The sequence below is a fragment of the Agelaius phoeniceus genome, chromosome 15 (genome assembly GCF_051311805.1).
Source record: "Agelaius phoeniceus isolate bAgePho1 chromosome 15, bAgePho1.hap1, whole genome shotgun sequence".
Lineage (NCBI taxonomy): Eukaryota > Metazoa > Chordata > Aves > Passeriformes > Icteridae > Agelaius > Agelaius phoeniceus.
Window position 1 is genome coordinate 5,001 of NC_135279.1, and position 18,795 is coordinate 23,795.

The 18,795-nt window shown below is 50.4% G+C and overlaps 1 protein-coding gene and 1 long non-coding RNA gene across 3 annotated transcripts; both read right to left on the bottom strand.

The window, feature by feature from the left end:
- Positions 1–4,847: 4,847 nt before the first annotated feature.
- On the bottom strand, positions 4,848–12,776 carry LOC143695279 (uncharacterized). 2 transcript variants are annotated; one of them, XM_077186480.1, is made up of 13 exons: positions 12,659–12,776; positions 11,493–12,581; positions 11,373–11,410; positions 11,177–11,290; positions 11,011–11,093; positions 10,791–10,933; positions 9,834–9,900; positions 8,661–9,756; positions 8,543–8,584; positions 8,409–8,452; positions 8,264–8,307; positions 8,142–8,182; positions 4,848–8,060 (listed from the first exon to the last, which is right to left on the bottom strand). In XM_077186480.1, the coding sequence occupies exons 2-7, from the start codon at positions 11,534–11,536 to the stop codon at positions 9,861–9,863; spliced, it is 462 nt and encodes a 153-aa protein (XP_077042595.1). In that variant the 5' UTR covers positions 11,537–12,581; positions 12,659–12,776; the 3' UTR covers positions 4,848–8,060; positions 8,142–8,182; positions 8,264–8,307; positions 8,409–8,452; positions 8,543–8,584; positions 8,661–9,756; positions 9,834–9,860. The 2 variants fall into 2 exon arrangements, with proteins under 2 accessions (XP_077042595.1, XP_077042596.1); XM_077186481.1 differs by lacking the exons at positions 10,791–10,933; positions 11,011–11,093; positions 11,177–11,290; ... (1 more) ...; positions 11,493–12,581; positions 12,659–12,776 and having other exon boundaries at positions 8,543–8,580; positions 9,834–10,773.
- Positions 12,777–12,866: 90 nt separating this feature from the next.
- Positions 12,867–15,004, bottom strand: LOC143695282 (uncharacterized). The gene is made up of 7 exons (XR_013184385.1): positions 14,909–15,004; positions 14,793–14,834; positions 14,531–14,698; positions 14,366–14,447; positions 13,183–14,288; positions 13,077–13,104; positions 12,867–12,989 (listed from the first exon to the last, which is right to left on the bottom strand). It is a non-coding gene; the product is annotated as an uncharacterized LOC143695282 (long non-coding RNA).
- Positions 15,005–18,795: the final 3,791 nt, after the last annotated feature.

Below are 18,795 nucleotides of genomic sequence, written 5' to 3' on the forward strand. Positions count from 1 at the left end.
ACCCTAACCCTAACCCTAACCCTAACCCTAACCCTAACCCTAACCCTAACCCTAACCCTAACCCTAACCCTAACCCTAACCCTAACCCTAACCCTAACCCTAACCCTAACCCTAACCCTAACCCTAACCCTAACCCTAACCCTAACCCTAACCCTAACCCTAACCCTAACCCTAACCCTAACCCTAACCCTAACCCTAACCCTAACCCTAACCCTAACCCTAACCCTAACCCTAACCCTAACCCTAACCCTAACCCTAACCCTAACCCTAACCCTAACCCTAACCCTAACCCTAACCCTAACCCTAACCCTAACCCTAACCCTAACCCTAACCCTAACCCTAACCCTAACCCTAACCCTAACCCTAACCCTAACCCTAACCCTAACCCTAACCCTAACCCTAACCCTAACCCTAACCCTAACCCTAACCCTAACCCTAACCCTAACCCTAACCCTAACCCTAACCCTAACCCTAACCCTAACCCTAACCCTAACCCTAACCCTAACCCTAACCCTAACCCTAACCCTAACCCTAACCCTAACCCTAACCCTAACCCTAACCCTAACCCTAACCCTAACCCTAACCCTAACCCTAACCCTAACCCTAACCCTAACCCTAACCCTAACCCTAACCCTAACCCTAACCCTAACCCTAACCCTAACCCTAACCCTAACCCTAACCCTAACCCTAACCCTAACCCTAACCCTAACCCTAACCCTAACCCTAACCCTAACCCTAACCCTAACCCTAACCCTAACCCTAACCCTAACCCTAACCCTAACCCTAACCCTAACCCTAACCCTAACCCTAACCCTAACCCTAACCCTAACCCTAACCCTAACCCTAACCCTAACCCTAACCCTAACCCTAACCCTAACCCTAACCCTAACCCTAACCCTAACCCTAACCCTAACCCTAACCCTAACCCTAACCCTAACCCTAACCCTAACCCTAACCCTAACCCTAACCCTAACCCTAACCCTAACCCTAACCCTAACCCTAACCCTAACCCTAACCCTAACCCTAACCCTAACCCTAACCCTAACCCTAACCCTAACCCTAACCCTAACCCTAACCCTAACCCTAACCCTAACCCTAACCCTAACCCTAACCCTAACCCTAACCCTAACCCTAACCCTAACCCTAACCCTAACCCTAACCCTAACCCTAACCCTAACCCTAACCCTAACCCTAACCCTAACCCTAACCCTAACCCTAACCCTAACCCTAACCCTAACCCTAACCCTAACCCTAACCCTAACCCTAACCCTAACCCTAACCCTAACCCTAACCCTAACCCTAACCCTAACCCTAACCCTAACCCTAACCCTAACCCTAACCCTAACCCTAACCCTAACCCTAACCCTAACCCTAACCCTAACCCTAACCCTAACCCTAACCCTAACCCTAACCCTAACCCTAACCCTAACCCTAACCCTAACCCTAACCCTAACCCTAACCCTAACCCTAACCCTAACCCTAACCCTAACCCTAACCCTAACCCTAACCCTAACCCTAACCCTAACCCTAACCCTAACCCTAACCCTAACCCTAACCCTAACCCTAACCCTAACCCTAACCCTAACCCTAACCCTAACCCTAACCCTAACCCTAACCCTAACCCTAACCCTAACCCTAACCCGCGGTGACGTCATGATGAGTCATCAAGATGGCGGCCCCCATGGGGTCACGTGGTACAGAACCAAGATGGCGGCCCCCATGGGGTCACGTGACTAGGGACCAACATGGCGGCAGTCACGTGACTGGTGACCAAGATGGCGGCGACCGGGGGTCACGTGACTCGACAGCTGGGATGATGGCAAGTGCTCTGTGACGTCATTTACGGCAAGATGGCGGCCGGTGACGTCATTTACGGCAACGTGGCGGCTGTAGGGGTGACGTCATTTACGGCAGCAAGATGGCGGCCGCGAGGGGGGTCACGTGGTACGGGGGACCAAGATGGCGGCCGTCGTGACGTCGTGATGACTCATCAAGATGGCGGCGCCCATGGAGTCACGTGACCGGGGACCAAGATGGCGGCGGTCACGTGACCGGGGAGGCAAGATGGCGGACCCTGTGATGTCATCCAAGATGGCGGCGCCCATATGGTCACGTGGTGTCGTACAACATGGCGGCGCCCATTGAGTCACGTGGTACGGCAGCCAAGATGGCGGTCGCCAGTCGGTCACGTGATCGGCGACCAATATGGCGTCCGGCGTGATGTCGTGATGACGCGTCCAAGATGGCGGCGCCCATACGGTCACGTGGTCGGGGATCTAATATGGCGGCGCCCAGTAAGTCATGTGGTGTGGATCCAAGATGGCCGCGCCCATGGAGTCATGTGATCCCTGGTCAATATGGCGGCGGTCACGTGACCTGGGAGGCCAAGATGGCGGACCCTGTGATGTCATCCAAGATGGCGGCGCCCAGTGGGTCACGTGGTGTGAGGACCAAGATGGCGGCCGCCGGGGATCACGTGATCCGGGAGACAAGATGGCGGCCCTGCGCGGTGACGTCATTTACGGCAATATGGCGGCCGCGGGGGGTCAAGATGGCGGCCATACGGAGTGACGTCATTTACGGCAACATGGCGGCCGCGAGGGGGTGACGTCATTTACGGCAACAAAATGGCGGCCGCGAGGGGGGTCACGTGGTGCGGGGGGGCAAGATGGCGGCGGGGCGGGTGACGTCATTTACGGCAAAATGGCGGCTGCCGGGACCGGGATTTTTTTCGGGGTTTTAGGGGGGTTTTGAGCGGTTTTCGCGGGTCGTGCGGGGCTGGAATGGCGTTCCGGTTTGCGTGGGGCCGGCGGTGGCGCGCGTGGGGGTCCGGGGGGCGCGGGGTGGGTGGCGCCGTTTCGATCGGGCGACTGGCGGGGACGTCTATGCGCTGGGGTCCTTTCTGGGGCATGTCGCGCTGGTGATGTCATCGGGGGCGCGCCGCGGGTGTAGTGTGCCGCGGCAGACGGCAGGGGGCGCTGTGCATGCAGTACTGATGGGCGGACAGCAGGGGGCGCTGTGCATGCAGTACTGGTAAGCGGACGGCAGGGGGCGCTGTGCATGCAGTACCGGCCGGCAAGCAGCAGGTGGTGCTGTGCATGTAGTACCCGGTTGCAGACGGCAGGTGGCGCTGTGGGTGCAGTACTCGCGAGTAAACGGCAGGTGGCGCTGTGACTGCGTGATCTATATGTAAATGGCATGGGGTGGGGTGCTGGCTTGCAGGGGGTGGGTCTGGTGAGGGGGGCGGCCATGGGGGTGGGGTGTGTGGGCACCATGGGAGGGGTGTGTATGTGGGTGGGGACTGCTCATTACTATTGATTGCTGACAGGTGGGATCCCTATATACTGTATATAGTAAAAAGAAGAAAAACTATATGTCCGGTGCAGCAGTAGGAAATTTCAGGCTCCCGGGGAGTAAATGGTTTGTTTTTTTAAATTTTTTTTTTTCTTTTTTTACTCCCAGGGAGCCTGAAAGTTTTTACTGCTGCTTTTTTAATCTAAAGCTAGAAAGGAAAACAGAGAGAGAGAGAGAGAGAGAGAAAAGGAGAGAGAAGGAGGGAGAGAGGGAAGGAGAGAGAGAAGGAGAGAGAGAGAGAAGGAGAGAGAGAGAGAGAAGGAGAGAGAGAGAGAGAAGACAAGAGAGAGAGAAGACAAGAGAGAGAGAAGACAAAAAAGGGAGAGAGAGAGAGAAAGGAGAGAGAGAAGGAGAGAGAAAAGGAGAGAGAAGACAAAAAAGGGAGAGAGAGAGAGAGAGAGAGAGAGAGAGAGAGAGAGAGAGAGAGAAAAGAGAAAAAAGGGAGAGAGAAGGAGAGAAAAAAGGGAGAGAGAGAAGGAGAGAGAAAAGAGAAAAAAGGGAGAGAGAGAGAGAGAGAAGAACAGAGAAAAGGGTTGAGAAAAACAGAGGGAGAGAGGGAAAAACAGTGAAAAAAGACAGACAGAGAGTAAAGAAGAAAATGAGACAGAGAGAGTAAAAGGCAAAAGAGAGAGAAAAGAAGGCAGAAGAAAAGGAGACAGAGAGAGAGAGGAAAGAGGACAGAGGAGAAAAGAAGACAGAGACAAGAAGGCACAGAGAGACAAGGGAAAACGGAAGAAGGCCAGGATTTAGAGAGAAAAGAAAGGGGTTAGGGTTAGAGTTAAAGTGAAAACTTGGGGTAGAGTGAAAAAGGAAAAGACTAAGAGCAAAAAAGACAAACCAAGGAAAAGGAGAACACAGAGGGAAAAAGAAGCAAGAAGAGTGAGAGTGACAGTTATAAAGAAAAAGAAATAAGGTGCAAAGTATAGACAAAAGAGAGAAAAATAAATACAGTCAGAAACAGTGAAATGGACAAAGAGAAAAAGGAAGCAGATGGAAACAGAGGTACAGAAGCAGAGACACAGTGTCAGAAAGAGTGAGAAACAGAAACAAAGGGTTAGAGACAGATGGAAATTAAGTTATCAATAGAAAAGGAAAGTGAGGAGCAAAAGGAAGAAATACAGTGGATAGAAATGACAAAACCACACCAAAAAAAGGACAGGAGCCACGGTGGGGGTAGGGAAGGGCAGGGGGTATCTTTATTTAGGGTGATTCAACTTTATTAAATGAATGTTTTTATTTATTTATACATCAGCAAAATACATGGAAACAGTGTATACAAATGCAAGTGCAGATACAATCCATGGACACACTGGTAAAAGTCTATTTTACATACAGAGCAATACAGCACTTAATGCAAATGTAATAAAGAGCAAGACATATTAACAGAAAGTGATAACCTTTTTCTATTTTCATTACATGTTGATTTATTGTTACAGGAAAACAACAGGAAAACAACAAAAGGACACAGAAAACAACACTCATCTACCCCTTCAGCTTACACACAAACTCACCATCTCTCTCATCATAACTGCTAAATTACTCCCCAGCAATCGTTGGTCCTCGGGGACGTGGTTCCCGGGAGCCTCCAAAAAATCCTCCTGCCTGACGAAAACCCCGGTCCCTGGACGGTCCGCGCCCAAACTTTGGCGATGAACGTTGCCTCGCAGACCGACCGGGACCCGGGAAAAAAAAACCCAGCCGGGGGGAAAAAAAAAAAAACCCCCCGGCTGGGGATTTTTTATTCTAAATTTAAAAATTAATTTAAAAACCTGAAAAGCAAAAGTCATGTAAGGTTACAACCCTTCAACACACACATACACACACACACCTCCTTCAGCTTACACACAAACCCACCCTCACTCACACCTCAACCTCTCTGCTAACCCCCGGCACGCATTCGCGCCGCTCCTCGGGAACATGGTTCCCGGGAGCCTCCAAAAAAATCCTCCTGCCTGACAAAAACCCCGGTCCCTGGACGGTCCGCACCCAAACTTTGGCGATGAACGTCGCCTCGCTGACCGACCGGGACCCGGGAAAAAAAAACCCAGCCGGGGGGAAAAAAAAAAAACCCCCCGGCTGGGGATTTTTTATTCTAAATTTAAAAATTAATTTAAAAACCTGAAAAGCAAAAGTCATGTAAGGTTACAACCCTTCAACACACACATACACACACACACCTCCTTCAGCTTACACACAAACCCACCCTCACTCACACCTCAACCTCTCTGCTAACCCCCGGCACGCATTCGCACCGCTCCTCGGGAACATGGTTCCCGGGAGCCTCCAAAAAAATCCTCCTGCCTGACGAAAACCCCGGTCCCTGGACGGTCCGCACCCAAACTTTGGCGATGAACGTCACCTCGCTGACCGACCGGGACCCGGGAAAAAAAAACCCAGCCGGGGGGAAAAAAAAAAAACCCCCCGGCTGGGGATTTTTTATTCTAAATTTAAAAATTAATTTAAAAACCTGAAAAGCAAAAGTCATGTAAGGTTACAACCCTAGAACCCTTCAACACACACACACACTTCCTTCAGCTTACACACAAACCCACACTGACTCACACCTCAACCTCTCTGCTAACCCCCGGCACGCATTCGCGCCGCTCCTCGGGAACACGGTTCCCGGGAGCCTCCAAAAAAATCCTCCTGCCTGATGAAAACCCCGGTCCCTGGCTGGTCTGTGCCCAAACTCTGGCGATGAACGTCGCCTCTCAGACCGACCGGGACCGAGGAAAAAAAAACCCAGCCGGGGGGAAAAAAAAAAAACCCCCGGCTGGGGATTTTTTATTCTAAATTTAAAAATGAATTAAAAAACCTGAAAAGCAAAAGTCACAGACACAAGGTTAAAACTAGTCAGCATGTGCTCACACACACAGACGAGTGGACACAGACAGACACAGTCATGTGCTCTCACACACTCTCACACACTTTTCCCGCTTTTACAGGCTCGCTGTGGCCCTTACTCGAGACGCTGAAGAACGTGCTTCGACGTGTCTTCTGACTGCTGCTCCTTGACGTCAAATGGTAGAATCTGGGGAAATCGGTAGCCTCGAGGACCTGTGAGACGATAGGAAGTGGTCAACGAGTGGCTGACAGCTAGGAATTGTCCCCGCTCTGGACCAATAAATTTTCTACCCAAAATCCCATAAAAGACAGATGAACAGTAAAGTTTTTACAACTGTTCTACCTAACTATGACTACATGCCAGGGCAGGGCAGCTCCAGTCATAAGTGGTATAAGTACACACAATATAAGCCGATATGAGTACACGCAATATAAGCATATTCAATATAAGCCGACATAGGTACACGCAATATAAGCATATACAATGTAAGCCAACAAAGGTACATGCAATATAGGTACACGCAATATAAGCACATACAATATAAGCCGACAGAGGTACACGCAATATAAGCATATACAATGTAAGCCAACAAAGGTACATGCAATATAGGTACACGCAATATAAGCATATACAATGTAAGCCAACAAAGGTACATGCAATATAGGTACACACAATATAAGCCAACAAAGGTACATGCAATATAGGTACACACAATATAAGCATATACAATGTAAGCCAACAAAGGTACATGCAATATAGGTACACACAATATAAGCCAACAAAGGTACATGCAATATAGGTACACACAATATAAGCCAACAAAGGTACACGCAATATAAGCCAACACTTGAGATAACTCTGTGGAAGATTAATTGTTGGGCCCCATACTCTTTGAGAAGATGGAACCTACAGAACAACTGCAGTCACTTGAGGAGGGTGTAAGACGCTCCCTCTAGAAGTCCAAGATAATAGCAAGGAAAAAAAAGCACTACCAAAGCTGGTAGTGAGAAGGAAGATGGATGAGAAAATCTTGTGTAATCCTTCCTGTCTCAAAGAGTAAAAATGTAAAGATGCCAGAATAAGCTATATCTGGGAAGGAATGTGAGTAAAATACTGCCTATATGGCACAAAATAGTGCCTGTAAAGCGTCAAGACGTAACAAAGGCCTATGACACAGAAGACAATAGACACAGACTACATAACACGGACACGGATGACACAACATAGACACGGATGGCGTAACACAGAGACAAGAGTAAACTGCCTAGCACTTTTAACTTATGGACCCGAGATTCCTAGCACAAGATGAGCCAGTGGCTGATGATGCCAAAGGAAAGAAAGCCCTATGACGATGGCACGTGATGATGAAATGGAACTCATTAAAAGCAGTTAGTGCCGAAGCAGTTAAGAGGATGCTCGAGAGGCTCGGCGAGCCTAGATAAGGAAGCCGACTGCCGGGTGACCGTGGCCCTAGCTCCGGACGTGAAGGCGAGCTCCTCGGGGGAAAGATCCGTGATGACGTCGAGTCGAGGAAGATGGACGACGCAAAGTTCCCGAGAATGTGGAGATGGGTTGGAACTGCCCTGCCCGGCAAAGGCTCTGGTGAGGCTGAGGAGAAACCATCTCCCTTTACTTCCAGAAAGCCTGTCCTGCTACAGACCTCTCCCCTAAGCTGACATCTGATTGCCTCCTGTGAGAGTAAAGGTTTTTCCCCTTCTCCCGGCCACAGGCCCTGACACTTAGCTTTTGGAAGAGGAGCGGACAAAATCCATCCTCGGTCACACGTGGAGGTTGAGATGTTCTCCACATGTGCTTCGGTGCCGCCGTTTCCAAGCTTTGGCTGAGAGCCTCCTCAGGGTACCTAAGACAAAACAGAAAAGGTGACTATTGCCCTCAACAACAGTAATCCCTGGGACTGCTCCGCACCACTGCCCCGGCTCACCTCAAATCTTGATTTGACTCCAGAGACTGCCCAGAAGATACCTGCAAAGAGAAAAGGTACATGCTTAGCGTGCTGCTGCATAAAATTCACCTATGAGTCAGCCTGCCTAAATGCCAACTCACCTGCCCTCCTCTGTTCCTTGGCGTGCCTAGGGCAGCGACAGCACCTGCAATGAAACAAAGCAGAAAAGCATGCTGAGATACTGTGAAAACACAACCTCCCAAATCTGACAAGTATGCCACACCGATACCTTAAGCTCGCACCCACCTGGCACGGATATGCTCGGCTAGGATAGATTGCAAGCGGACCACCTAAAATTAAAAAAAAAAAGAGATGCTTAAAGCTGCACCAGAAACTGAGACCTCAGCAACAATTGCTTCTGTACGCTAGTCAATGCTCACCTCGCCCACTTGGCCTTGACTGCTGCTCTCAGCCTTGACTTCCTAAAAAGAGAGACAAAGAACAATGCTGTAACAGCCACCATTTATGCTTCCTCTACAGAAACAAATAGTGCCTCACCTGCTTTGGGGAATCCCCTCACCCGGGATGGGGCCCTCTGGCACAGATTTAATCCATCTGAATCTGAAAAAAAAGTTAGGACAAGAGTTAAACTGTTGCAGGATAACTTAAGAGCTCCAGATATCTTGTGTCCATCTACAAATCCCATCTAGAGTCCAACTACACCCCACATTACAAACTTCAAGTCCCCGGGACTTCTCCTATTGCACCGGACTACGCAGCAGGGCAGAGCAGCTCCGGCACAAATGTGTGTGCAGACACCCGTGACACGGGACGGGACGTGACAGACAACGGGGACGCGACATGGACAGAAATCTCCTGGCAAGGAAAATGGCTGTGAGGACTGAGAGAATGCAAAAGGAGATGACCGAGGTCAAACTGATGGTGGGCTGAGGAGGCTCAGAGAACCCTGAAGGAAAAAGATGCTAACTGAATGATTTATTCCAAGAACTGCAAAGATGGATGCCCAAGAATCCTATGGTCAGAAGCCTCTACCTGCCCTCACATTCTTTCAAGTCCTAGTCCGCCATAATGGATCCTGGCGGGGTATAGCTGTCCATACAGCTCAGAACAAGACCTGAAGAGACATCTGACTGGATGCTTACAAAAAGAGATGAGAGTCTGATGCCTGTCTGAGCTCCCGAGTCAAAAGTTTTATGGCCTGGGTGCCGGGCCAAGGAACGCTGAGAGCACAGATGCTAAGACTGGTGCCAAGGTTTCTGGTAGGCCCCTCAAAGGGCTAAGATAAAAGACATGAGACACCCAAACAAGACATAATGCACAGTAGACAAGTGACACAATACACACCGGGACTGCTCTGCCCTGCTCACCTCAGCACTGTGATCCAAAGTGAGACTTTGCTTTTAGGGGGCCTAAGGGGCCACTTCTTGGCTACCCTCATCTCCAGAGCCAACTCAAAACCTCCCCCCCCCCCCCGGAGTGCCAACCCAACACCTCGCTTTCATCCCCTCTGTGGGTCGTGGCCCTCTACTTATCTCTCGGACATCTGGGGATGCCGGTCCGTGTCAGGTGCGAAGAAAGGCCGCCTCGCCTGCTGGGAAGTTCCTGCTGTCACCTGCTGTTGTCTCTTAGACAGCTATATTAAAGAAAACCAAACATCAACGCCTGACCTTGGCAGCCCATCGGCCAAAAGCACACAAGTCTGCTACTCACCCTTCTCCTAAGAAGGCCTGGCACCTCCTAACCGTAACCCTCTGCCACAGGTGTAATGCATTTGCACCTGAAAGAAAGTTAGAACATATGTCAAACACATGCACGATAACTCAAAAGCTACAAACACCTTAGGTCAATACAGGAATAGCATCTAGAGTCCAAGTACAGCCCACATGACAACTTTCAACTCCCCGGGGCTTCTCCTATTACACCAGGCTATGTGGCAGGGCAGAGCAGCTCCGGCACAAATGTGTGCAGACACCCGTGACACGGGATAGACAGGACACGACAAAAAATGGGCACAAGACACGGACAGAAATCTCTAGGCAAGAAGGATGACTGAGAAGATGCCAAATGAGACGACCGAGGTAAGACAGACCGATGGCGAGCTGATAAGGCTCAGAGTGCCCTGGAGAAGGAAGATGCTAAATTGAATGTTTTAGTCCAAGAACTGCAAAGATGAATGCACAGGAGCCCTACGGTCAGAAGCCTCTACCTGCCCTCACATTCTTACAAGTCCTAATCCACCATAATAGAACCTTGCAGGGTGCAGCTGTCCATACAGCTCAGAAGAAGACCTGAAAATGCATTTGACTGGATGCTTACAAAGAGTTGCAATTCTGATGCCTGGCTGAGCTCCTGAGTCAAAAGTTTTATGGCCTGGGTGCCGGGCCAAAGAAACGTGGAGATCGTGGCTGCTAAGAATACTGCCGAGGTTTCTGATAGGCCCCTCAAAGGGCTAAGATAAAAGACATGAGACACCCAAACAAGACATAATGCACAAAAGACAAGTGACACAATACACACCGGGACTGCTCTGCCCTGCTCACCTCAGCACTGTGATCCAAAGTGAGACTTTGCTTTTGGGCGGCCTAAAGGGCCACTTCTTGGCTACCCTCATCTCCAGAGCCAACTCAAGACCTCCCCTCCCCGACCCCAGGAGTCCCGACCCAGCACCTTTCTTTCATCATCTCTGTGGGTCGTAGCCCTCTACTTATCTCTCGGACATCTGGGGATGCCGGTCCGTGTCGGGTGCGAAGAAAGGCCGCCTCGCCGGCTGGGAAGTTCCTGCTGTCACTGGGCTGTTGTCTCTCAGACAGCTATATTAAAGAAAACCAAACATCAGTGCCTGATCTTGGCAGTCCATCGGCCAAAACCCCACAAGCCTGCTACTCACCCTTCTCCTAAGAAGGCCCGGCTCCTCGGGTCGCACGCTTCGGGCACGCTCGGAGGCCGACGCCCGTCCTGGGGGGGGTACGCCTGGATTAAGAGGACAGGAGGTGATGTGGCGTTGCTGAAACCTGAGTGGACCCTCGGTCCTCCTCCCTACTTCCCTGACTCACCGCAACTCCTCGGCGGTTCCTGACTGCTACCCGGAAGACGGGGCTCGTCAGGGTGGAAAATTCGGTCCGTCGGCCGGTTGGGGACGGGAGCTTGGCGTGCTCCGAGTGGATTGCCTAAGGCACAAAAATGAGAATGGAGACTTAGATTTGCCCCCTTAGAATTCAGACCTCAGCAACAAGAAAGGCTACTGCTCACCTTGCTCTCTTGAACTTGACTGCTGGGATCCAGCTATACTTCCTAAAAATAAAGACAAAAACCAGCGCTGTAACAGGGTCACACTTGACACTCCCCCTGCACAGACAAATGGTGACTGACCTGCTTGTGGGAACCCCCTCACCCAGGATGGGGGGCTCTGCCATGGATGCAATGCAACTGCACCTGAAAGAAAGTTAGAACATATGTCAAACACATGCACGATAACTCAAAAGCTACAAACACCTTAGGTCAATATAGGAATAGCATCTAGAGTCCAAGTACAACCCACATTACAAATTTCAACTCCCCGGGGCTTGTCCTATTACACCAGGCTATGTGGCAGGGCAGAGCAGCTCCGGCACAAATATGTGCAGACATCCGTGACACAGGTAAGACGGGACGTGACAAACAATGGGCACACGACACAGACAGAAATCTCTGGGCAAGAAGGATGACTGCAAGGACTGAGAAGATGCCAAATGAGATGACTGAGGTGAGACCGATGGTGAGCTGACGAGGCTCAGAAAACACTGAAGGAAGAAGATGCTAACTGAATGATTTATTCCAAGAACTGCAAAGATGGATGCCCAAGAATCATACAGCCAGAAGCCTCTACCTGCCCTCTCGGTCTTTCAAGTCCAAGTCTGCCTTAATGGATCCTGGCGGGACATAGCTGTCCATACAGCTCAGACCAAGACCTGAAAAGACATCTGACCGGATGCTTCTAAAGAGACAAGAGAGTCTGATGCCTGTCTGAGCTCCTGAGTCGAAAGTTCTATGGCATTGATGCCAGGCCAAGGAATGCAGAGATCACAGATGCTAACAATGATGCCAGGGTTTCTGACAGGCCCCTCCAAGGCCTAAGGTAAAAGACATGACATATGCAAACACACATAATACACAAAAGACAAGTGACACGATACACACCGGGACTGCTCTGCCCTGTGCACCTCAGCACAGTGATGAAAAGTCAGGCTTTCCTTTTATGGGGCCTAAGGGGCCGCTTCATGGACACCCCCCACCTCCAAAGCGGACTCAAAAACCCCTCCCAGTAATTCCCAAACCTGCACCCTGCTTTCATCCCCTCTGTGGGTCGTGGCCCTCTACTTATCTCTCGCGCATCTGGGGATGCCGGTCTCGGGTGCGAAGAAAGGCCGCTTCGTCAGCTGGGAAGCTCCTGCTGGCACCGGGCTTTTGTCTCTTAGACAGCTATATTAAAGAAAACCAAACATCAGTGCCCGATCTTGGTAGCCCATCGGCCAAAACCCCACAAGTCTGCTACTCACCGTGCTCCTAAGAACGCTCAGCTGCTCGGGCCGCACGCTTCGGGCATACTCAGAGACCGAAGCCGTCGTCACAGGGGGTGTCTGGGTTAAGAGAGATGAGGTGATTTGGCATGGCTGAAACCTGAGTGGACCCTCGCTCCCCCTCCCTACTTCCCCTACTCAGCACAACTCCTTGGCAGCTGCTGAAGGCCACCTGGATGGCACCTTTAAATAGAAGAGTTCAGGGTTTCATCACCAGGTCCTGTAACGCATCCACAGGGCTCACACGTGCAGGGAACCCGGTGCATCGGCCGGCAGGTGACGGGGGCTTGGCAGGCTCCGAGTGGATTGCCTAAAGCACAAAAAAGAGAATGGAAGCTTAGAGCAGCACCAGAAACTGAGACTGGAGCAATAACAGCTACTTCTCTCCACTGCTCACCTTGACTGCTGGTATCCAGACTTAATTCCTAAAAAGAAAGACAAAGAACAGAGCTGTAACAGAGTCACCACATACACTTCTGCTGCAGAGACAAATGGTGCCTCACCTGCTCGGGGGAATCCCCTCACCCAGGATGGGGCCCTCTGGCACAGATTTAATCCATCTGAATCTGAAAAAAAAAAGTTAGGACAAGAGTTAAACTGTTGCAGGATAACTTAAGAGCTCCAGATATCTTGTGTCCATCTACAAATCCCATCTAGAGTCCAACTACACCCCACATTACAAACTTCAAGTCCTCGGGACTTCTCCTGTTGCACCAGGCTATGTGGCAGGGCAGAGCAGCTCCGGCACAAATGTGTGCAGACACCCGTGACACGGGACAGGACGTGACAGACAACGGGGACGCGAAACGGACAAAAATCTCCTGGCAAGGAAAATGGCTGCGAGGACTGAGAGAATGCAAAAGGAGATGACCGAGGTGAGACTGATGGTGAGCTGATGAGGCTCAGAGAAACCTGGAGGAAGAAGATGCTAACTGAATGATTTATTCCAAGAACTGCAAAGATGGATGCCCAAGAATCATACAGCCAGAAGCCTCTACCTGCCCTCACGTTCTTTCGAGTCCTAGTCCGCCATAATGGATCCTGGCGAGGCATAGCTGTCCATACAGCTCAGAACAAGACCTGAAAAGACATCTGACCGGATGCTTCTAAAGAGACAAGAGAGTCTGATGCCTGTCTGAGCTCCTGAGTCGAAAGTTCTATGGCATTGATGCCAGGCCAAGGAATGCAGAGATCACAGATGCTAACAATGATGCCAGGGTTTCTGACAGGCCCCTCCAAGGCCTAAGGTAAAAGACATGACATATGCAAACACACATAATACACAAAAGACAAGTGACACGATACACACCGTGACTGCTCTGCCCTGCGCACCTCAGCACAGTGATGAAAAGTCAGGCTTTCCTTTTATGGGGCCTAAGGGTGTCCGCTTCATGGACACCCCCATCTCCAAAGGAGACTCAAAAACCCCTCCTGGTGGGTCCCTACCCTGCGCCCCGCTTTCATCCCCTCTGTGGGTTGTAGCCCTCTACTTATCTCTCGGACATCTGGGGATGCCTATCCTTGTCAGGTGCAAAAGAAGGCAGCGTCAACATCTGGGAAGTTCCTGCTGGCACTCTTGTTCAACAACTCTCTGTTGTTTCTTAGTCAGCTACATGAAAGAAATCCAAATATCAATGCATGATCTCTGCAGCACACTGGCCAAAACCCAACAATTCTGCTACTCACCGTTTTCCCAAGAATGCCTGGCTCCTGGAGCCGCACCCTTCGGCCGCGCTCCGAGGCTGATGCTGTTGTCATGGGGGTAAGCCTGGGTTAAAAGGAGACGAGGTCACGTTGCATTGCTGAAACCTGAGCGGACCCTCGCTCCGCCTCCCTACTTCCCCTACTCACCGTGACTCCTCGGCTGGTGCCCAAGGCTATCCTGGTGACACCTTTAAACAGAAAAGGGAGAGGCTTCATCAACGAGTCCCGTGATTCTTCCGCAGGGCTCAGGAGAGCGGCACACCCGGTGCGTCGGCCGGTTGGTGACTGGGGCTCGGTGTACTCCGAGTGGATTGCCTAAAGCGCAGAAGCGGGAACAGATGCTTAGAGTTGCACCGGAAAGTGAGACTTGAGCAATAACAACTGCTTCTGTACCCTACTCAATGCTCACCTTGCCCACCTCATCTTGACTGTTGATATCCAGCTTTACCTCCTAAAAAGGAAAAGAACAGTGCTGTAACAGAGTCACACTTGACACTCCCCCTGCAGAGCCAAACGGTGACTAACCTGCTCGGGGGAACCTCCTCACTCGGGATGGGTGGATGGATTTTGCCCTGGATTTTATCCTTCTGCGTCTGAAAGAAAGTGAGGACAAAAGTCAAAGGGCTGCAGGATAACTTCACAGCTCCAAACATCTCCTGTCTATCTAGGAATATCATCTAGAGTCTGGCAACACCCCACAAACTGCAAGTCCCTGAGACTTGTCCTGTTGCAGCAGGCTATGCGGCAGGGCAGGGCAGAGCAGCTCTGGCACAAACATGTGCGGACACCCGTGACACAGAACATGACAAACAGGGGGATAACAAACACAACACATTATGCTTGTGGTGAGGGTCTCAAGGGGAAAAGGCAAAAGGGACCCCAAAGACACACTAGGTAACACGGTACACCGGACAACACACCGTGGACCGGAACTGTTCTGCGCTGCCTGCCTGAAAGCTGCCATCAAAAGTAGAACCTCTCCCTTTAGCTGTCCTAAGAGGCCCCTTGGAGAAGATTGCTTTTCCCTCTGCTAATTTTTAAATCTGTCCCAGGAACTCCCAACCCCCTACTCTCCAATCTCCAGGCCATGGCCCTGACTTATCTTTTGGATGATCGGTGATGTGGATCCACGTGGCACCTGAAATGAGTCTGCCTCAGAGGGCCCCGTGATTGCCTGTTAGCCTCTCGGTCAGCTACAATAAAGGAAAACAAAACCAAAGTATAACTACAGAGTTATGTGGGCCAAATCCCAGCAAGTCAGCTACTTGCCCTCTTCTGAGTGTGCCTGGCTCCTTCAGGCTCCAGCTTCATCCTGATTTCAAGGCTGTGGCCATTATTATGAGTGGCACCTGGGTTAGAGAAAGGTAAAGTGAAATAGCATTCCTATGAGTGCAGTGGATGACCTTGTGTGCTGTAAGACATGTGAATGCCTCTGCTCGGCTTCTAAAAGGCCTTGGGTGGGGGGCTCAAATAAACACCCTTTCTCACCCTGCTGCCTTCAAAACCACCCCCCCCAACAATAACTCCTAACTGGATACCTGCTCAGCCTCCCTCTCCTAGTCACAATCCTCAACTCACCTGAAGCCTCAATCTCAAACGTCATCTTTGACACTGGGCAGATCCCTCTTGTGACAGGATGAATCTGCTGAAAAGTGTTGTAGTTGACACAACCTGGAGCCTCTGGAAGCTGTGCTCTTCCTAAAAAAAAACAAAACAAAATAAGAACAAAACCAGAAATTACAAATGCACTTTACTACCCCTAAACACAAAACCCAAAATTGTGAACTTAAATACTCCCTGTATTCTATGCTGTTTTCTTCACAGTATCTTCAAAGTCTCTGTTGCTTTAGGTACCCAGAAACACCTACTGAAAACAAGCTGAGATAAGCTGAAAGAGCCTCTTGACTGAAATGAGAAGAGAGCTCTTATCCTAGCACATCCCAGAGAGGGAATGAACCCCCTCAGCAAAAGCTGGGGTTAATATACCCCTGATGGTGCCCGCCTCTCGTTCCCATGGCACCCAGGAAAAGGGAGGGGGCTGATCCCACCGGGCATAAAAGCCCTCAGAGAAGCTACAGCTGTTTGGCTCCTCTGACTCAAATTCAAGGGGAGCAAAGGGCTTGTTGTAGAAGAAAACTCTTTAGAAAAATAACAGCACTTTCTTTTTTGCAACAACTACTCGGAGTAAAAGGGCAGAAAACTGGTAAGAAATATAACTTTCTGTTTAGGCAGCATAACTAGATAAATTGGGTAATTTGCTGTTAGCTTACTTATAATTATTCCTTAGTGGCTCCTAAGTAGTACTTCACATGTGACTGAGCTGGGTGGAGAAGAATGCTTATGATATGAATAGTCTAAGTCTCCTTGGGACCTCTAATTAGGCCTATCTACATTATAAGTAAAAATAAGAAAAATAAAAGCTTCCCAGGCAGTGTCAGGGTTAAGTGCATGCCAGGCTCACCCTGCTCTGAGGTACTTGATCCTACGGCACAGAAAGAAGGGCCCTGAAATGTAGTTTTAAACCCTTAAAATGCTGAAAAAGGCAGAGCTTCCTTCCAGTGCACACCTTAAACAGAGGAAACGGGGCAGCTACCTCTACTGAAACTAATACAATGGCAAATAAATAGCTTCTGCCCTTTAATTTATTCTCCTTAAGTATTGCGAAAAGAGCGGTTTTCATCACTTTAAATCTCTCCAGTGATGAAAAAAGAGGGATTTTTCCCTCAGTTCAAACTCTTATGGAGGGATAGCTGGGCTTCTCCCTCAATTTAGGCATCAGGACAACAAAAAGGGGCCAGCTACCCTTAATTCAAGCCCATAAGAAACCTTTTCAATATTTTCCCCTTCTACTTAAACTGGAAAATAATAGAAAATGAGGACTCCCTGTCAATTAACACCCCTAACAGCATAGAAAAGGCAGGGATTCTTTCAACTGAGACCATTAAAATTGCAGGGGAAGCAGAGTCCCTCCCAGTTTGAACACAAAAAATAAAGGAAAAGGAAGCTTTTTGCCTTTTTTCTAAACCCTTTTTCTCCTAATAACCCCTCTCCTTTCTGGGAGTGCTGTGGAGGGTCTGGGGGCTCTGGGGAGGGACTGGCACAGTAAAAGGGGAAAGTTGAAAGCTCTCTCCTGGAACCCCAAATGCTGCCTGCCCTGCTCAGATGCTGCCCCTTGGCAAAAGGGCTCTTCCCTTGGCATTTTCTCAAAGTGATGCTCCGTGCCCGGGTGGGTCCGGCTGCTCCCTAGTGCGTGCTGGATGCTCCGACTGTAGTTCCTGGAGGGACCCTTGGGATGCCCCCGTTAGCCCCTCTGGACTAGCGGCTCCCTGTGCGAGTGTGCCCGGGTAACCCTCTGAAAGCAGCTGGGCACACGGGGGCTGCTAGACCTTGGAGTGGGCTTGAGGTGAAGAAAGGTCCTGTGAGGAGTTCCTTCCCCTGCACAGCCCTTCGTCTGCCCCTTAAACCATGGGCTGCCAGACTTTCCTTTCTAAGGAAATTAACCGTCTTTCCTTTCTGTGTGCCCGTGGCCGAAACTGCGATTCGGCCTCCAAAACCTCACGGACCGCGGCTGCCGACGCCGAGAACTCTTGCCGCCCTTGGAGTGCCACGTGCCTCCTGCGAACGGACGTCGACGCGCAGCGGGGCTGAGTTTGGCTTTATGGGGAAGAGGGCCAGCGCAGGATTTGCTCCTGCAGGAGCAAAGCTGCCCCTGCCGAGAACTCGGGCTGCCCTGGCAGTGCCGAGCACCTCCTGCAATCTGGCGTCGGGAGACACGGGGGGTGAGTTTTTCTGTGCGGAAGTTCTCCCAGACCAAAGCTGAGAGCATCTAACCCTAACCACAACAACTTAGCTGGGTCTAAAACTTACAACCTTCGGACTGGCAGCGTGGGACCCAACCCGCTGTGCCGCCGCTGGCCCCTTGCTCAAGCATTCTGCTGCAGTCCTAAAACTCTGCCTTTTTGGAGGGTGTTTTCTCTGACCCTGACCATAATCTTCCAAATATGCCAAAGACTCATAAAATGGCTTTGAAAAAGCCCCAACAATACCCTAAGTAGTCCCAGAAAAGTCCCTTCCAAAATCCCCTAAATACCTTTAAAAGTCCTGGAAAAAAAAACTCAAAAAGACATGCTCAGTCTCCGAACTCTACCTCTTGCTGTCTAGCCCACAGATGTCGTCCCTACCTTTTTGCAGTGGGTCTGTTGTCCTCTGAGGGTTCTGTCATTGTGCTGCTGTGTGAGGGTTGCTGTCTGGTCTCGCTGTTAGGGTTGCTGCGTTGTGCTGCTGTTGGGGGGAAAAGGCTGTTTTTAGGGGGGCTGCTTAGGCTGAGGTTAGGGCTGGGGTGAGGGGTGGTACAGCTGTACCCTGTACCCCTGATCTCCACTGGACTGTCCAGCCCTCAAGCCCTCTCCCTT